The 19,628-nt window shown below is 40.1% G+C and overlaps 2 protein-coding genes across 2 annotated transcripts in view; one reads left to right on the forward strand and one right to left on the reverse strand.

Moving 5' to 3' along the window:
* Positions 1–11,869, forward strand: part of rhbdf1a (rhomboid 5 homolog 1a (Drosophila)) — a 94,170-nt gene extending 82,301 nt beyond the window's left edge. Inside the window, exons 12-18 of the mRNA XM_062990310.1 lie at positions 337–434; positions 528–591; positions 2,251–2,345; positions 2,471–2,546; positions 7,528–7,628; positions 9,140–9,293; positions 11,373–11,869. Coding sequence (XP_062846380.1) covers positions 337–434; positions 528–591; positions 2,251–2,345; positions 2,471–2,546; positions 7,528–7,628; positions 9,140–9,293; positions 11,373–11,792 — 1,008 coding nt within the window. The 3' untranslated portion in view covers positions 11,793–11,869. The remainder of the gene's footprint in view (positions 1–336; positions 435–527; positions 592–2,250; positions 2,346–2,470; positions 2,547–7,527; positions 7,629–9,139; positions 9,294–11,372) is intronic.
* Positions 11,870–14,433: 2,564 nt separating this feature from the next.
* On the reverse strand, positions 14,434–18,854 carry aanat2 (arylalkylamine N-acetyltransferase 2). The gene is made up of 3 exons (XM_062985815.1): positions 18,686–18,854; positions 16,829–16,983; positions 14,434–14,739 (listed from the first exon to the last, which is right to left on the reverse strand). Exons 1-3 carry the CDS (start codon positions 18,852–18,854, stop codon positions 14,434–14,436), a joined length of 630 nt encoding a protein of 209 aa, XP_062841885.1.
* Between the last annotated feature and the right edge of the window lie 774 nt (positions 18,855–19,628).

The raw sequence follows: 19,628 nt of genomic DNA on the forward strand, positions 1-19,628 counted from the left end.
ATTCCTTTTCATCATACTTAAAAGAAACACATCTCTGTCTTAGGTCTACATGTATAGTAAAGACTGTCCATAGGACTAATGAAGATGATGTCAAACAAGCATAAGCCCAGATGTAAAGAAGGATCTAAACACTAAAGTTACCTCACAGCTACATTTAGTCTATTAAGAAGGGCGACAATATGAACCTTGGGCACTGTTGTCTAGGTCAGGCCACCCATCTAAACCTAGCTAAGACGTATATGCAGAGGTCATAAGCAGCACCTAAAGACTGTTCATGGATTCTAATTAGCTATTTGGTGATTTAAGCCTACGTTTTCTTCATTCTTTCTTCTGTAGAGTACACTGGCTGAGTGGGTGAAGTGGCCACAGCAAGACCCACCACAGCTGAATGGCAGACCTCGTCAGTATGGATCCGTCTGCCATCAGGATCCCAGGTAAACTATGCGTCATTCCTAAAAAGGATTACCACTCTGTAATGTACCTTTGTGGTTTTGATGTACTAAAGGTGTGTTCTGGGCTTTGTGCAGGACCTGTCTAGAGCCAGCCTCTGTAGCACCTCATGAATGGCCTGATGACATCACTAAATGGCCGGTAAGTGTTACAATAGAGCTGATGTACAGACATGTAGGGTTTTTAATGTAGATTAAAGAATTAACAATACAGTACAAACAAAAGCAAACAGAAAAACTAGAACTTATAATGGATAACTGATAACTGTAATGACTATGCAAGTATGGTTATAGTATTGTATAATATAGTATCAGTATAAAGTTGGACTTAATAGTAATTAATTTATTAAATAGTAAAGTGACATGTGACAAATATTGCACAATGAGTTGGGCCAATATAGCCATGTCTAACATATGAATTGTCATGAGCTTTATATCCTAATCAGGGTCGTGGATAATCCAGTTTTACTGCCCGCAATGCAGTAACACACTATTTACAAGACGCCAATCCATCATGGCACCTCGAAGAAAGACTTATAGCTCTAATATTAACTTACAGCTCGGAAATTAATATTAAAGCTATAAAAACAAGCCTTCTGGCTTTTATGTGCAATGTGTGCATTAACATACACCGATCAGGCATAACATGATGACTGCATTGAGGTGGGGCCTCCATGGATTGGACTTGTTTGTCCAGCACATCCCACAGATGAAATCTGGGGAATCTGTAGGCCAAGTCAACACCTCAAACCCGTTGTTGTGCTCCTCAAACCATTCCTGAAGCATTTTTGCTTTGTGGCAGGGCGCATTATCCTGCTGAAAGAGGCCACAGCCATCAGGGAATACCGTTTCCATAAAAGGGTGTACATGGTCTGCAACAATGCTTAGGTAGGTGGTACATGTCAAAGTAACATCCACATGGATGGCAGGACCCAATGTTTCCCATCAGAACATAACCAAAGCATCACACTGCCTCCGCTGGCTTGCTTTCTTCCCATAGTGCGTCCTGGTGCCATGTGTTCCCCAGGTAAGCGACGCACATGCAGCCCCATACACAACAAACTGTGATGCACTGTGTATTCTGACACCTTTCTATCAGAACCAGCATTAACTTCTTCAGCAATTTGAGCTACAGTAGCTCGTCTGTTGGATCGGACCACACGGGCCAGCCTTCACTCCCTACGTGCATCAATAAGCCTTGGCCGCCCATGACCCTGTCGCCGGTTTACCACTTTTCCTTCCTTGGACCACTTTTGATAGATACTGACCACTGCAGACCGGGAACACCCCACAGGAGCTGCAGTTTTGGAGATGCTCTGACCCAGTCGTCTAGCCATCACAATTTGGCCCTTGTCAAACTGGCTCAAATCCTTACGCTTGTCCATTTTTCCTGCTTTTAACACATCAACTTTGAGGATAAAATGTTCACTTGCTGCCTAATATATCCCACCCACTAACAGGTGCCGTGATGAAGAGATAATCAGTGTTATTCACTTCACCTGTCAGTGCTCATAGTGTTATGCCTGGTTGGTGTATATTCTCTAAGCAAGGTCTCTTTTCTAAACAAAAACAATAAAAGATGCAAGTCACATGTAGATATTAAATAAAAAAAATAGACAAAACAAAATGTAATGATGTAAAGAACTTGAAATGAAAACATCATTATCTTCACTCTTTTTATTTTTTTTGGGGTGGGGTAAAAACCCCTATCTTAGGAGTTGTTTTGTTATGGGCCAGATTGTTGTAGCTCTAAAGTACTTTTGTGTCAGTTGAATGTAAAGCTCTGTGATGTTTGTTGTAGATCTGCACTAGGTATAACACGGGAAATCACACTAACCTGCCTCATATCGACTGTACAATCACTGGCCGACCTTGCTGTATTGGAACTAAAGGAAGGTGGGTGCCCTCACACAAATACAAACATGAATGCACTCTTATCACTGAGTGGCCTTAACACACAAAAAATAAAAGTAAGGTGTAGTTTTATTGTTATGTTCTTCTATTCTGTTTCTCTGGTGCAGGTGTGAGATCACATCGAGAGAGTACTGTGATTTTATGAAGGGTTATTTCCATGAGGAAGCAACACTTTGTTCTCAAGTAAGCAACAAGCAATTTATTAAACAGTACTAATATATATATACAGTGTATCACAAAAGTGAGTACACCCCTCACATTTCTGCAAATATTTCATTATATCTTTTCATGGGACAACACTATAGACATGAAACTTGGATATAACTTAGAGTAGTCAGTGTACAGCTTGTATAGCAGTGTAGATTTACTGTCTTCTGAAAATAACTCAACACACAGCCATTAATGTCTAAATAGCTGGCAACATAAGTGAGTACACCCCACAGTGAACATGTCCAAATTGTGCCCAAATGTTTCGTTGTCCCTCCCTGGAGTCATGTGTCAAGGTCCCAGGTGTAAATGGGGAGCAGGGCTGTTAAATTTGGTGTTTTGGGTACAATTCTCTCATACTGGCCACTGGATATTCAACATGGCACCTCATGGCAAAAAACTCTCTGAGGATGTGAGAAATAGAATTGTTGCTCTCCACAAAGATGGCCTGGGCTATAAGAAGATTGCTAACACCCTGAAACTGAGCTACAGCATGGTGGCCAAGGTCATACAGCGGTTTTCCAGGACAGGTTCCACTCGGAACAGGCTTCGCCAGGGTCGACCAAAGAAGTTGAGTCCACGTGTTCGGCGTCATATTCAGAGGTTGGCTTTAAAAAATAGACACATGAGTGCTGCCAGCATTGCTGCAGAGGTTGAAGACGTGGGAGGTCAGCCTGTCAGTGCTCAGACCATACGCCGCACACTGCATCAACTCGGTCTGCATGGTCGTCATCCCAGAAGGAAGCTGATGCACAAGAAAGCCCGCAAACAGTTTGCTGAAGACAAGCAGTCCAAGAACATGGATTACTGGAATGCCCTGTGGTCTGACGAGACCAAGATAAACTTGTTTGGCTCAGATGGTGTCCAGCATGTGTGGCGGCGCCCTGGTGAGAAGTACCAAGACAACTGTATCTTGCCTACAGTCAAGCATGGTGGTGGTAGCATCATGGTCTTGGGCTGCATGAGTGTTGCTGGCACTGGGGAGCTGCAGTTCATTGAGGGAAACATGAATTCCAACATTTACTGTGACATTCTGAAACAGAGCATGATCCCCTCCCTTCGAAAACTGGGCCTCATGGCAGTTTTCCAACAGGATAACGACCCCAAACACAACCTCCAAGATGACAACAGCCTTGCTGAGGAAGCTGAAGGTAAAGGTGATGGACTAAACCCAATTGAGCACCTGTGGCGCATCCTCAAGTGGAAGGTGGAGGAGTTCAAGGTGTCTAACATCCACCAGCTCCGTGATGTCATCATGGAGGAGTGGAAGAGGATTCCAGTAGCAACCTGTGCAGCTCTGGTGAATTCCATGCCCAGGAGGGTTAAGGCAGTGCTGGATAATAATGGTGGTCACACATAGGGTTGGGCGATATTGCCGATTTTCATACCTTCATACCGTCTTCAGGAAATACCGCGGTATACGGTATTACCGCGGCGGGGGGGGGGGATTGGGGGGGGGGGATTGGGGGGGGTTGTGTCGCGGACAAACTGTACAGTGTACACACTTGAGTGTAATTACAATATTTCAATGTTTTATTATAAAAAGATTTAACAATCTGAACGTCAAACATTGCTTATCTTATCTGATCTATAATAAATACACATAAGTATAAATGCATGTGTATCAATTACACTTTAACACAAACATTAACACATAACATTTTGGCATTGTAATCTCTCTCTGCCCACACAAAACAGAATAACAGCAGGCTACACACTGCAATATATTTCAAAAGGTAACTGCTTAGTTTATAGTTACAGATATTTTTTAAAAGTGTATGAACGTGTACGATTAGTTATGCCTGTAATCCAGAATTAAGTTCTATACCGTAACAAAAAATATGAATGTAAATGTTCATGTTGCGATGACGGTGATGTAAAGTAAAGTTAAAATAATTCAAAGTCCAAATATTTGAGTGGTTAACGAGAACGCTACTTTAAATGTCACACAAGCTCAGTGCAAAACAACTCGAGCACGGAAACGGTACAAATCCGATCTATTCCCTACACACTCGCTCCCTACGCCCTATAGTGCGCTTAACTTTCTTAAAGGGCCAGACAATATATTTTATAATTCACATTACACGACAGGTGAGACGTTCTTTTTTCTTAACATAGCGCTTTTATTTAGGAAAAAATAGTTCTTACATAGGCAGGAAAATCTATGGCAGACAAGAGTCAGAACAGCGGATTGGGCGTAACGTTATTATTACTGTTTGCTCCTTTTTCTCAACACTTGTACTTATTTACTAAATATATCTTCAGTGTAAATCGAGCACATGTCCGCGCATGCACGCGCTTGTGTTCATTTCCGGTTGAACTGATAAAAAATGTTGATTTTGAAAAATTTAAAGACGAGCCGTTATTCCGTTTCTGCTTGTTAGCTCACAGCTAATGCTAGCCAGTGTGGCTCTTCACTCGTCTCTCTGTGTGAGCACCCCACAGCCAATCAGTGAGCTCCAACCGCCTACCCCTCCCACCCCTCCCTCACTGTGGATGCGCGCATGTCCTAAAGTCTCAGTTTTCAAGGTAAACCTGAAGCAGAAATTCGGCGCTTCACACTTAAAAAATACCGTCACCATTTTTGAATACCGTCACCATTTTTTAATACCGCGGTATACGGTAATATCGTCATACCGCCCAACCCTAGTCACACAAAATATTGACACTTTGGGCACAATTTGGACATGTTCACTGTGGGGTGTACTCACTTATGTTGCCAGCCATTTAGACATTAATGGCTGTGTGTTGAGTTATTTTCAGAAGACAGTAAATTTACACTGCTATACAAGTTGTACACTGACTACTCTTAGTTATATCCAAGTTTTATTTCTATAGTGTTGTCCCATGAAAAGATATAATAAAATATTTGCAGAAATGTGAGGGGTGTACTCACTTTTGTGATACACTGTATATATTGATCAGCCACATCATTAAAACCACCTCCTTGTTTCTACACTCACTGTCCATTTTATCAGCTCCACTTACCATATGAGAGCACTTTGTAGTTCTACAATTACTGACTGTAGTTCATCTGTTTCTCTACATACCTGTTTAGCCTGCTTTCACCCTGTTCTTCAATGCCAGGACCACCACAGAGCAGGTATTATTTAGGTGGTGTATCATTCTCAGCACTGCAGTGACACTGACATGGTGGTGGTGTGTTAGTGTGTGTTGTGCTGATATGAGTGGATCAGACAGAGCTGGGGGTCCTGACCATTGAAGAACAGGGTGAAAGCAGGCTAAAAAAGTTTGTAGAGAAATAGATGGACTACAGTCAGTAAAGTGCTTCTACAGTGGGGGAAATAAGTATTTGATCCCCTGCTGATTTTGTAAGTTTACCCCCTTACAAAGACTTGAACAGTCTATAATTTTTATGGAAGGTTTATTTTAACAGAGAGAGACAGAATATCAACAAAAATCCAGAAAAAAAACATTCAATAAAAGTTATAAATTAATTTGTATTTAATTAATGGAAATAAGTATTTGATCCCCTACCAACCAGCAAGAATTCTGACCCCCACAATTCTGACTCCCTTGAGATCATTGACAAGCTCTTCCCGTGTAATTCTGGACTGACCTCACCTTTCTCAGAATCATTCTTACCCCACCAGGTGAGATCTTGCATGGAGCTCCAGAGTGAGGGTGATTGACTGTGATCTTGTATTTCTTCCATTTTCGAATTATCGCACCAACAGTGGTCTCTTTCTCACCAAGCTTCTTGCTGATGGTCTTGTAGCCCATTCCAGCCTTGTGCAGGTCTACAATCTTGAACCTGACATCCTTTGATAGCTCTTTGGTCTTGCCCATGGTGGTCGAGAGATTTGAACGGAAGAAACTGATTCTGTGACAGGAGTCTTTTACACGGTGACAGGACTAATATGTGTGCCTCATGGGCACATAAACGGTCTGTGGGGGTCAGAATTCTTGCTGGTTGGTAGGGGATCAAATACTTATTTCCCTTAATTAAATACAAATTAATTTATAACTTTTATTTAATGTTTTTTTTCTGGATTTTTTGTTGATATTCTGTCTCTCTCTGTTAAAATAAACCTTCCATAAAAATTATAGACTGTTCAAGTCTTTGTAAGGGGGTAAACTTACAAAATCAGCAGGGGATCAAATACTTATTTCCCCCACTGTATATGGTAAGTGGAGCTGATAAAATTGACAATGTGTGTAGAAACAAGGAGGTGGTCATAATGTTATGCCTAATCGGTGTAAGTGATGTGTCCAATTCTTGTAATTAAAAACCTAATCACATTTTGAATGACATGTTTATGTTGAGGACCTGAAGCTGGTATTGACATCAGTCATAGCAGACCATAGAAAATGACACTAGCCAGTACTAGACTCATTACCCCCGCACACACACCCCTCCCCCCCAAGTGATCTGAATCCTTGTCTCCTGTCCTCATTGCACCCCACACTATTAGACTAATGAGAACAGTTATGCTACTCAGTCTCTGAGTTATTCCTGTCAAGGTTGCAATGCTAATCTTGTCTGGGTTTAGGTAAATCCCCTTTTTGTCTGAGAGGGCACATTGAGCTGGACATGACATATGTGTTATTTAGACTGTTATTACATGGATTTACTGACATAAAAAATGGGCTTTGTAGTGTTCCACACAGCTGACTTTCCTCATGAAATTTTATAATAACTATATAAAGGACAATAAAATTAATAATACCAGTGCAAACTGTGTTGAGCCATAAAAACAGTCAATAAGTATATGCTTTTATCTTTTAATTGACTGGTAGAAATCTAAAAATAAGCCCTTCAATTGAGCCAAGTCGCAGAATTTGAGACTATTAATCTAGCTACTGTGTAACCAGTCAAAAAATTTACCACCATGTTCCACCATGACCTTAGGTTACCCTTTGGTGGCATTAACTGCCATGAAAAGCATTTTTTATTACAATTTCTTTCTCTCTTGCTCTCTGTTTTCTACACCAGGTACACTGTATGGATGATGTGTGTGGCCTTCTACCATTTCTGAATCCAGAGAAACCTGACCAGTTCTACCGGCTATGGCTCTCTCTCTTTTTACATGCTGGGTGAGTTTTCCTACTGTTTAGTAGACTATATACAAACCATGCAAAACTGTAAAATGTAAAACTTATAAGGGGCATTTACAAACCCAATTTTGAAAATGTCCATAAGGTTGGAAACTAATATAAACTAAATGTTTATATTAGCTTGTTGTCTCAGCTTTATTGACTTTTATAATTATACATCAATTTCTGGATTGATGGCTGCAACACATACCAAAATAGTTGTGAAATCCAATTATAAAACAGATTATGCTATCAGAATTGGGTATAAAAGGGCATTAACAAAAGGCTTAGTGGTTTGCATACATTATGGGTCAAGGTTCACTTTGCGAAAAAACAAGCAAGGAATTTGGGGATTTCCCCATTTGCAGGCCAGAGCTAGATTGAAAGATTAAAAAAAATCTAAGGGCAAGAGCTAATACTGTACTTTAAGCCTGTGATTTTTAATTTTCAGACAGCAGTGCTTATAAAAAATGACACGCTACTGTAATTAATATGCTTTGCTTTTGACTGTGTCATGAAAACAGTAAGTCTCATTGGCGGTTATTGAAGGTGAGTGGCACGTCCTCACTCCTTAGGAAATAATGGCACGGTCACAGCAAAGCATATCATGTGAATGCAGCCTGATATGCTTGCCCACTACAGCAGGAATATGAGCTATCAAGTTTTTTTTACATAGTGCTGCCACCTGCGCTCAACAAGCACAATTGGCTCTTGTCTGAGGGATTTGATTCCCATATCGCTGCTGCTATAGTGACCACTGTTTTCTGGTATAGGCACAGACTTAAGCAGTGAAAGTACACATAGGGGTGGCTCTCTCTCACTTTATTCTTGAAAAATTGTTGCTGCCTTCTTTTTTTCCAAATGTAATAACATGAGGGTATACACATTGTGTTTTTCAGTCAAATCTCACTCTGTCATTAGGGATTTGTGTTAGGCAGTGATGGACCGTGATATCGAAAAGGCTGACACATGGGAGCTAATCTGTTTTGAGAAACTGCTTACTCTACTGTTTTGAAGAGCTGTGCTGTTCTAAGTCTGGTCAGTAATTAAAGAAAGTGCTCACCTGCTGGGTCAGAGCCCTCAGCCTTGGATGTTTTCTTTCCCTAAGCATGCTTTATACTGTAGATTAACTTGTCCTGCACGTGCCGGGGCCAGACGCACGTGCCGGGGCCAGACACGTTTCTTACAAAGCTGTCTCGGACTGTTGGTGTGCTCCTGTGTTGCGATGTTTAGTATGAATGTTTAATATAGTGACTTTACTGAAAATGCTACTATTTGGTTTTAAATCCTACTATAATAGATGAGTCAAAATCAAGAACAATAAACATTTTACTCATTTCATTTATAATAAGACATGATTTCATTATAATGCTATTTATTTCACTTATAATTCTTATAAAAAGGAAAAGTATGCATTAAAGAGTCCACACAAACACAACAAACTTACCCAACGTTTTTTGTAACAATAATTTTAATTCATTTGTCTTGTTTTTCCTTTTGTGTATACACAGGATTCTGCACTGCCTGGTTTCAGTGCTATTTCAGATGACAATCTTGAGAGATCTGGAGAAGCTGGCTGGCTGGCTGCGCATCTCCATTATATACATCCTGAGTGGCATCACGGGGAACCTAGCCAGTGCCATCTTCCTGCCCTACAGAGCAGAGGTACCCACAATAAGCAATATTTTCTTTCAGGCTTTGACCATATTACAGTATGCCCTGCCATGTGTTTGGTCAGTTTATGCAGGCACATCACACTGGTTTCTTGACTTGGTGCAGTATGTTTGGCTAGAGATATTCTATCACAGTCTCTAACAAATATGTGGAAAGGTACTAAGTTTGGTCCTAGAATTCTCAGCTTGACCATGCACATTTTGCAAACCAATGTGATCGACAAGTTTCTAGTGTTAGTGCAGCTTTACACCGCATTTAGAGAGATGATCAGTGAAGGGAAATATGTACTCAACCATGTGTACCTACAATTACATCACTGGGATCCTACAAATACACTATATGGACACAAGTATTGAATCCCCCTTCTAATGATTGAATTCATGTGTTTTCAGCCACAACAATTGGTAACAGGTGTAAAAAAATGAATAAAATAATGAAAATTATATGCTTCCAACTTTGCAGCAACAGTTTAGGTAAGACCATTGTCCTGTTTCAGCATGACTGTGCCCCTTGTGCACACATCAAGGTATATAATTCCCTCAGACTTAAAAGTGTTGTGAGAAACCTTCTTAGAATTGTGGCTGTTGTTATAGCTGAAAAGATCACATGGAGTCACTTCATTTTAATACCATTTGAACTTGAAATGGGATGTCCAACAAGCTGATGGTCAGGGGTATAAATACTATATATATAATATATATATAAAATATAATATACTGTATATACTGTATACCGATCAGCCATAACATTAAAACCACCTCCTTGTTTCTACACTCACTGTCCATTTTATCAGCTCCACTTACCATATAGAAGCACTTTGTAGCTCTACAATTACTGACTGTAGTCCATCTATTTCTCTGCATGCTTTGTTAGCCTGCCTTTGTGTCGTTCTTCAATGGTCAGGACTCCCAGGACCACTACAGAGTAGGTATTATTTGGGTGGTGGATCATTCTCAGCACTGTAGTGACACTGACATGGTGGTGGTGTGTTAGTGTGTGTTGTGCTGGTATGAGTGGATCAGACACAGCAGCGCTGATGGAGTTTTTAAACACCTCACTGTCACTGCTGGACTGAGAATAGTCCACCAACCAAAAATATATCCAGCCAACAGCGCCCCGTGGGCACCACTGATGAAGGTCTAGAAGATGACCAACTCAAACAGCAGCAATCATCTCTGACTTTACATCTACAAGGTGGACCAACTAGGTAGGAGTGTCTAATAGAGTGGACAGTGAGTGGACACGTTGTTTAAAACCTCCAGCAGCGCTGCTCTGTCTGATCCACTCATACCAGCACAACACACCCTAACACACCACCACAATGTCAGTGTCACTGCAGTGCTGAGAATGATCCACCACCTAAATAATACCTGCTCTGTGGTGGTCCTGTAGGGGTTCTGACCCTTGAAGAACAGGGTGAAAGCAGGCTAAAACAGTATGTAGAGAAACAGATGGACTACAGTCAGTAATTGTAGAACTACAAAGTGCTTCTATATGGTAAGTGGAGCTGATAAAATGGACAGTGAGTGTAGAAACAAGGAGGTGGTTTTAATGTTATGGCTGATCAGTGTATGTCTACCTGATCTATCATGTTGTCACAGAACTCCCTTAAGTAGCTGCTTGCTTTTCTCTCACCTACATTATCATTAGTGTGGGTGCATGATGTGATGATTTGTGGTTTTAGGAATTTTCTACTTGTGGATCATTGAAACGGTTGAAACAGAGATGTTTAAGGTGTTTGCTGTGTAGCTTTTCTGACTGAAGTGTTAATTATTTTTGCCCTGACACATTTACCTTTACTTTGATTGCTACTTCACAACCATGAGCAGCATCTACTATAATTTATCCAGGTGCACTTCGAATAACAAGTATTGCAGTTTGTCTTATGGAGTTTTTAAATATATAGATTTTAATATAGGCAGTATTTTTACTATTAATTTTGTATTTTTGCTTATGCTATTAAATGCATATTTTTTGTTTACATTTATAGGTACACTACATGTCTTGTTGGATGTTTCTTAAGTCTTTTATGTCATTGTACTGACCCAGTCTCTCTCTCTCTCTGCCCAGGTGGGTCCTGCTGGCTCTCAGTTTGGCATCCTGGCATGCCTGTTTGTGGAGCTCTTTCAGAGCTGGCAGATCCTGGCTCAGCCATGGCGGGCATTTGCTAAGCTGCTGTGTGTGGTCTTGTTCCTCTTTGCATTTGGGCTACTGCCCTGGATTGACAACTTTGCCCACATCTGCGGCTTTGTGTCAGGCTTCTTCCTTTCATTTGCCTTCCTGCCATATATAAGCTTCGGCCGCATGGACATGTATCGCAAACGCTGTCAGATCCTCGTCTCACTCACACTCTTCCTAGGCATCTTCTCTGGCTTTGTGGTGCTCTTCTATGTTTACCCCATCAAGTGTGAGTGGTGTGAGCTGCTCACCTGCATTCCCCTTACGGACAAGTTTTGTGAGAAGTACGACCTGAACGCCCATCTCCACTGATGGAGCTACAGGAAGGTGGAACAGTGTTTTGAAGGACAGAAGGGATATTAATTAGCTCTAAACAACGATGTCTTGTTCCCCGGATGCTGTTTCTTTGAGAATTTATATGATGCCTGTGTTATGTCGTCACTGTAAGTTGGAACACCAGGTTTGACTGATATGATGAACCTAGTCTTTTTTTATGTTTACCCCAAAGAGTTTTATTTTGTCTATCGTCTGCCCCAATTTATCTCTTACGTATAGTATAGTTTCTGTGGATGCTGTGGGAGAGTAAGCACTGGTACAACAAACGGAAAATAAAAAAGCATATCATTTTATACTTTTCATATTTTAGCATGCCACAAATTCAGGCAGGTTTTACCATTGTTCAGATAACTTTAGAATTCCAGGGACATAGAAGAAAACAATCTGTACCATTGGTGCCTTGGTAAATGCTGCCATATTTTGGTTACTTGTCAAGCACTCAAAAGTTATTCTTTTATTTGTGTACTGCTTCAAATGGAGTAATGATAAAATAGTAAGGGTAGTGTTTTAGCTACCCATTCAATCACTTGTTACAAAATACAGCATTAAAAATCTGCACTTCAAATGGTTGTTTGTCTGTTTCTTATTGACAAGGATTAAGTGGCATCACATTGTTTTTGATCTAAAAAAAAATGCAATTCCAGTGTAGTTAGAAAAGTCATACAGAATGCAAATGAAAAACAAAAAAGTGTGTGAAAATCAAAAAACAGTGTGTTCCATCTAATAAAGTACAAATTATTTAGGGACTAAGGACACTAATTAAATTATGTGCCAGTTAAAGGACACCAATTTATAATGTGCTTTTTGTTTTTAATTTGTATTTAATTTTATATAAAAAAAATAGGTGCCCAGGTGGCACAGCGGGATATTCCACTAACACACCAGTGCTGAGATTCTGAACTCCTCAAAACTCGGCGTTGCAACCAGTCAGCTGGGTGCCATCTGGCGGGCATAATTGTCAGTGCCTGCAGGGCGAGATGACCTGAATATGTGGGCAAAGTCTTCAAACGCTGTGTAAGGACCCTGATTGGCGGATAGAGGCACCTGTGCAGAGTGCATGAGTGGAAAAGGGTTCTGGTCGGAGGAGGCGTGAGCAGCAATATATCCACCTCAACTGCAAAAAACAGCAGCGGAAGACAAATTGACTACGCTAATATGGGAGAAAATGGGAGAAAAATGCATAAAATATATATAAAAATACACAAATAAACAGGTCTGGACTGAAGGCAGACATACCTTGCACTTGCGCTCTAATCATGCAGACATGCAGTTGTATAATCCAAGTAGAATTTGCGTTTGCATTGTCATTGAAATATGCATGGATTTTTTTTTAAATGCATTTTCTCCCTTTTTCCCCATGCCAAGTTCTCATGCCAATCAGTCTTGTGCACGGAGAGCCACTCCTTGATCAGCATTATTCCTCTACTCTGTGCAGACACCATTAATCAGCCAGAAGAGATGAGGTCCCTATCCGGCTCCCTGCCTGGATGAACAACAGCCAAACGTTGTTCATGTGGCCGCCCAGCACAGCCGGATGGCAGAGCTGAGATTCGATACGATGTATTAGAAATCCCAGCTCTGGTGTGTTAGCGTATTTTACCCTGAGGGGTAATATTAGTTTAAACCCTGTAGCTTCTCGGCCTTTTATAGAAGGTTGGACACCATGCTCTAAATAAACTTTTGCTCATTTTAATGGATAATTATTGTTTATTTGCTGAATCTAACATGTCTTGTGGGAATTAAACATAAAATGTGGCATGTGCAAACAATTGGGAACATTTAATATTATTTTCCCAATATGGTAAGTTCCACAAATAAACAAATAAATAGAAAATTTACACTGTACAGTACTAGAATTTTAAGAAAACACTCATATGTAGGTTTCTTAACAGTCACTGCCCAATTGTCTAACACAGAAGTGCCTACATTTGTCTGTATTACATTTTTCAACCTCACTCCTAGAAATTCCCTGCTGATTATCCAGCCTTAAATCAGCTGAATCAGCTATATTGGTGCAGGGAATGTTGAAAACATTGCAGAACACTTTGGCCTTCAGAAGTGAACCTGACAAACCCAATCCCAAGTTTATAAATATATTAATATTGTAGTCTGAATATGTCTGCAATAAAAAGTCGTCCACATGGAAGCATCATACTTTCAATTTAGCATTTTATTTGACTTTTTTTTTTTTTTACATAATCTACATTTTTAAACATATATAATTTTGTTGAAACTGTTAGTGCTGGATATATGCTAGTGTGTTTAATGTGTTTGCAAAATGGTCATCACTCAGTTCAGTAGTTGCCTTGTTGACTTGGACACTATTACATTTAATGTGCTTTATTCAAATGTTTACATGCCATGCACTCTCAGAATTCTTAAAAACAGTATATTTACATTTCATACAGATTCTAAATTTGAATATCTAACCTTGATGTATTTTGCTTTGTGGCAGACATAATACTTAGTACAGATTAATATAATCTCAGTCTTTCAACCCAGTTTAAACAGTGTTCATCTGGTTGTTGGTAATCCAAAGATGTTTTCGTAGCGGATCCTTTTCTTGCCCAGAATCTGAGCATGAAGTCCATTACAAGTCCATTAAAAAATACCATACTTAGAAGTTGCTCTTGCGTCGTGCATAGGCCAGCCCTCCAAGCGTATACTCCATCTCTCTAAAGCGGAGAGATCCCACTGAGATAGCTGAGGGCCCTTTGTCTTTGAAGCCAGCCTTTTCATAGAAGGGCACCAGGAACTTCTCACACACAAGCAGGGTTCGGCGCAAACGTGGTAAGCAGCAGAGGTACTGCAGGTAACGCCACAGAAGAATGGAGCCTTTCCCCTGCTGACGGCAGTGCTGATGTACAGAAAGCACATGGATGTGCACAGTCGAAGTGTCAGGCACATGCAGCGTCAGAGCGTCCTGTTCAGACAGAACAATTCAACAGAGCTAAAGTCAATTACAAAGCTTACAAATACTAGACAAATTTGTAAAACATTTATAAATGAATAACTTTGCAATTATGGTGGTTTACGTTTCAATATCTCTGATACTTAATAAATAAAAATGTATGTGGCATACTGGAAATTAATGCACACTTTGTGGCCAATGTAGACATCCATTATAACTTGTAGATTGGGATAATTTTGCCATAACTATTGAAGCAACCAAAAAAAATTATGCCTCCATTGACAAAAATTGGTAGTAGAAATGGTCATGCTGTACAGACTTTCAGTTTGTAAAATGCCCTGCTAGACCTGCCTGACCAGCTTTAAGTGCTGTTTTTGTAGCAGCAACAGCTCCGTTGCAAACTTCTAAGCTATGCACGCTCACAGAACAGAACGGCGGACTGCTGAGGTGCACAAACTTGTTTAAATTCGTGTTTGCAACATTCACTACCAAACTCTGACAAGCCAATGATAAACAAGTGCTGTAGTAAAGCACAACAGCTAGTAGACTCTAGAACAGTGGAAACATGTTCTTAGAATTAACGAGTCATGTTTCATTGAGACAGTGGTAGCCTAGTGGGTAGAGCTTTGGACTATCAATTGAAAGGTTGAGAGTTCGAATCCCAGCTCTGCCATGCAGCCACTGTTGGGCCCTTGAGCAAGGCTCTTATCCCTCTCTGCTCCAGGGGCGCCATACAATATCTGACCCCAGCTTCCAAACAAGCTGGGATATGTGAAGAAAGAATTATGTTGTACTGTACACCTGTATATGTATATATGACAAATAAAGGCATTTTATTCTATTATCTACCAAATAAATACTATGTGCCCAAATGAATAATGCTAACTGTAATGCTTGGAATAATGATCATATGCTGGTTTTGGTGGATTGAAATAGGTCTCTTAGGATGTGTTCGAAAACCTAGTGTGCTCTCTACATAGACAACATATAACATCATCCTACGCTCGGCGATCCCGAGAAGTAGGCTGTTCGAAATCCTAGATGCCTTAATATCCTCACTAGTAAGGCATCTTAAAATTTCAACGCTATTTTGACTCAAGAACGAGTGAGCTGCCTTAGCGGCGAAGGCAATCCCAGCATTCAGTGCGGCACTTTTCTCACAGAAAAATAAAAACATGGCGGACGATGTGAAGCAAAGAACGAACTTATTTTCAAACGTAAATAAATTATCATTGATTTTTAATTTGTATAAACATGTATAAGTGTATTTATTTGCAAGTTTGGGCTTGTCAGGGACAGTTTAACCGTTTTCGGTACACAGAGGGAGATGTTATTTGACATGCTAGCGCGTTGTGCCACCTCATCCCATTGGTTTGAATGGCATGATGCTAACTGTGTTAGCTTTAGTAAGCGAAACCTGATGTTATTGCTGTCTAAGTAGTGCGTTTGAATAACTTGCCTTATGAGTCGATGACCTATTAGAATCCTCTCTACTTAGGCAGCTGCCTATGTAGACAGTAAGACAGCAAGGCAGCTCACTAGGTTTTCGAACACACCCTTAGTTCTTTAAAGGGAATTTTAAGGTAACAGTTTGTAATTCTGGTTTTAGCATGACAGTTTTCCAAAGCGAGTTCCATAAACAAACAGTTGATTACATTTACATTGTAGACAAGCTTGATTGGCCCACACAGAACCCCAACCCTTAGAAACTCTAACTTTATTCAACACATTTAAGATTAATTAAAATGGCATTAATAAATCAGGTCATACTGCTTAATATCAGACACCTGTTTTTAATTGCAATAGACTTGATACAGGTTTTCCAAAGTCTAAGGTATTTTATGCATATTTAAAAGTTAGAAATGAGTTGTAAGTTATGAATGAATATGAGGTAAGTTTTAATCTGGGATCTAAAGGTTATCACATACTCAGCCACTGATTTAGATGAAAATCAATTCACATAAGTTTTCTTTTTTAATATGTGAGCTTTTAATCTAAATGTATCAGTTAAATGACTTAAATGATCAGTTGAACCACTGACATACAGAACTTGAGATAACGTTGCTGTTTACTGGTGTGTGTGTATGAGTATGTTCTTCACCTGTGCCAGTCTTTCCTTGTCCCACCCAGATCCAATGATAAAGGCCATCAGTTGTCCTTCCTCAAACCAGCCCATAGAGAGCTCAGGACACTGGCTTATGAAGCTCAGCACCTCATCCAGAGTAAGTGGACACTCTCCGGACACTGAGATGAAAGCTGAAACAGGAACACAACATAAATAGGGAAATTCTGTATTGAAGATGCTCTTGATTTCAAATGCTTAAACAAGCAGTAACTGATTGTCTGATGAGCCAAGTGGATTCATCTTTTAAAAATAAAACATCTGGTCTTAAGTGTCAAAGACTTAGTTATTGGGCTAAAGTTATTGAGGATCAACTACACTATACTAATCTCGGACATCTAATTATTATTATAATTTTTACTATTATTAACTGTTATTATGAAGTTGTTATAACATTTCTCTGGAGTGTTATGCCCATTTATTAAAAAAAACCTGTGTCAGATCAGGCAATGATGTTGGATGAAAAGCATTCAACCAACATTCCAACATTATGGTCAGTACATTGTGCAGCTATAGTAGGGCCCTACTAAATCCATGGGAAAATGTGCTTAATTTCTCGAACCTTATTTTTTAAAAAGAAAAGTGCCATATTTCATGAAAGTCATTAAATAACACTTATACACTGAATGATAGAATAAGTGGAAGCTACAATTACCAGCACAGTTTACCTTAACAGAAACGTAAAAACCTGTCCGTGTTTTGACATCCCCGCCTCTGCGTCCACAAAATCGGTTGGGAGTTTTCCAAACTTAGCTATACAAGTAGTGTTTTTAGCTGCTTTAGACTTCGACATCTTGGACATTTGTCTAACCAATTGCTAATGTAACCAAGCGTCTTTAGAGTTTGCTGACTTTATAAAGTAAGAAATAAACTGTACATAGACAAACATGCTATTATTATAGAATAATAAGAAGGGCGTCCACATAGTTTTGGCCATATAGTCTGTTATTGCATATTCGTCACAATGAATAATTTGAGGCTATTAAACAACATGCAACAACATGCAACATCATCCAGCATGATCGGTTTGGTGGTGGGTCACTGATGGTTTGGGGAGGTATATCCTTGGAGGGTCGCACAAACCTCCACGTGATAGCCAACGGTACCCTGAATGCTGTAGGTACCGAGATGAAATCCTCAGAGTCATTATCAGACCTTACGCTGGTGCAGTGAGCCCTGGGTTCCTCCTGGTGCAGAACAATGCCCGGCCAGAGTGTGTAGGCAGTTCCTGGACAATAAAGGCATTGATGCCATTGACTGGCCCTCACATTCCCCGTACCTGAATCCAATTGAGAACCTCTGGGACTTTATGTATCAGTGCATCCGACGCTGCCAAGCCGCACCACAGGAGCTCACTGATCCAGGTCTGAGAGGACATCCCAGCCATCTCATCAGGAGTATGCCCAGACGTTACTGGGAGTATATACAGGCACTAGGGGGCCATACACACTACTAAGTAACATTATGAGTTGGACAATTACAAAATTTGTTTGCATAATATGTTTTGTTTAATGATCTAAAATAATTAAGTAGGGTAAATATGCAATAAATAAGAGGTGACACATAAACCAGTAGGTTTGAATGAACTCTCAAAGAACACAAAAATTTATTCAACATTTTCAAACAGTTCCAGTAGTTTTTAATTGAGTTTAAATGAAGTATTTAAAGAATTGTTTGTTTATGTGAATGTAAAACAGAGATACAGTAAGTAAGAATTATAATTATTTTAGCAAGTAGATTAATAAGCAAGCATAAAAACATACAAACATAAGTTATCTTATTATGCACAGTACAGTCTGATGTTTAAATTGTCCCTCTGTAATGAATGAATCTTACCTTCTCTCTCAATCTCAAACACACTGATGGCATCCTGTGGTGTGAGGTTGCGAAACTCACTGGCAGGAAGTGTGTGGCGACGCTGGCGAAGAGGATGAGACACGCTCAGTGGCATCTTTAGGTAAAAGGCTTTTAGAAATGGAGAGGAGCTCACCGGCTGGGTCATCATTATTATATACACCTTCTATACCACTATATTATTATTACTTCTGATCAACCCTTCACCTGCCTGCTCTTCTTCTGTCTCAGCTCTCTGCCTCAGTAATTCACCTACCTGCATTCACCTCAATCCCTCTATCTGTGTGCTCTCACATTTACTTACCTCTTCTCTAGTACCTCCCATGTCTCTCTCTAACACCACCCTGTCCTCCTCTCAGCATGCCCTTTTCTGTTAATCTCATAAAATGATGTCCTCTAATAAGAAGAAGATATATGTGACTGCTCGTGAGGCTTAGACTTTACAGGTGTCAGGCAAGCTGTATCCCCTGCTGCGTATATTGCTGCACAGCCTGTGCTAATGCTAAACCCCAAAACAGTGGATTCTCAGCCAAATGAACTTTGCCTCGTGACTGGAAAAGCTCTTCTTGGGTCTTAGTAATGAAAGCCACAATAAAACCACCTCCTTGTTTCTACACTCACTGTCCATTTTATCAACTCCACCATATAGGAGCACTTTGTAGTTCTACAATTACTGACTGAAGTCCATCTGTTTCTCTACATACATTTTTAGCCTGCTTTCACCCTGTTCTTCAATGGTCAGGACTCTCCCAGGACCACAACAGAGCAGATTTAATTTAGGTAATGGATCATTCTCAGCACTGCAGTGACACTGATATGGTGGAGGTGTGTTAGTGTGTGTTGTGCTGGTGCGAGTGGATCAGACACAGCAGCACTGCTGGAATTTTTAAATACTGTGTCCACTTACTGTCCACTCTATTAGACA

Source organism: Trichomycterus rosablanca, chromosome 2, assembly GCF_030014385.1.
Source record: "Trichomycterus rosablanca isolate fTriRos1 chromosome 2, fTriRos1.hap1, whole genome shotgun sequence".
NCBI lineage: Eukaryota > Metazoa > Chordata > Actinopteri > Siluriformes > Trichomycteridae > Trichomycterus > Trichomycterus rosablanca.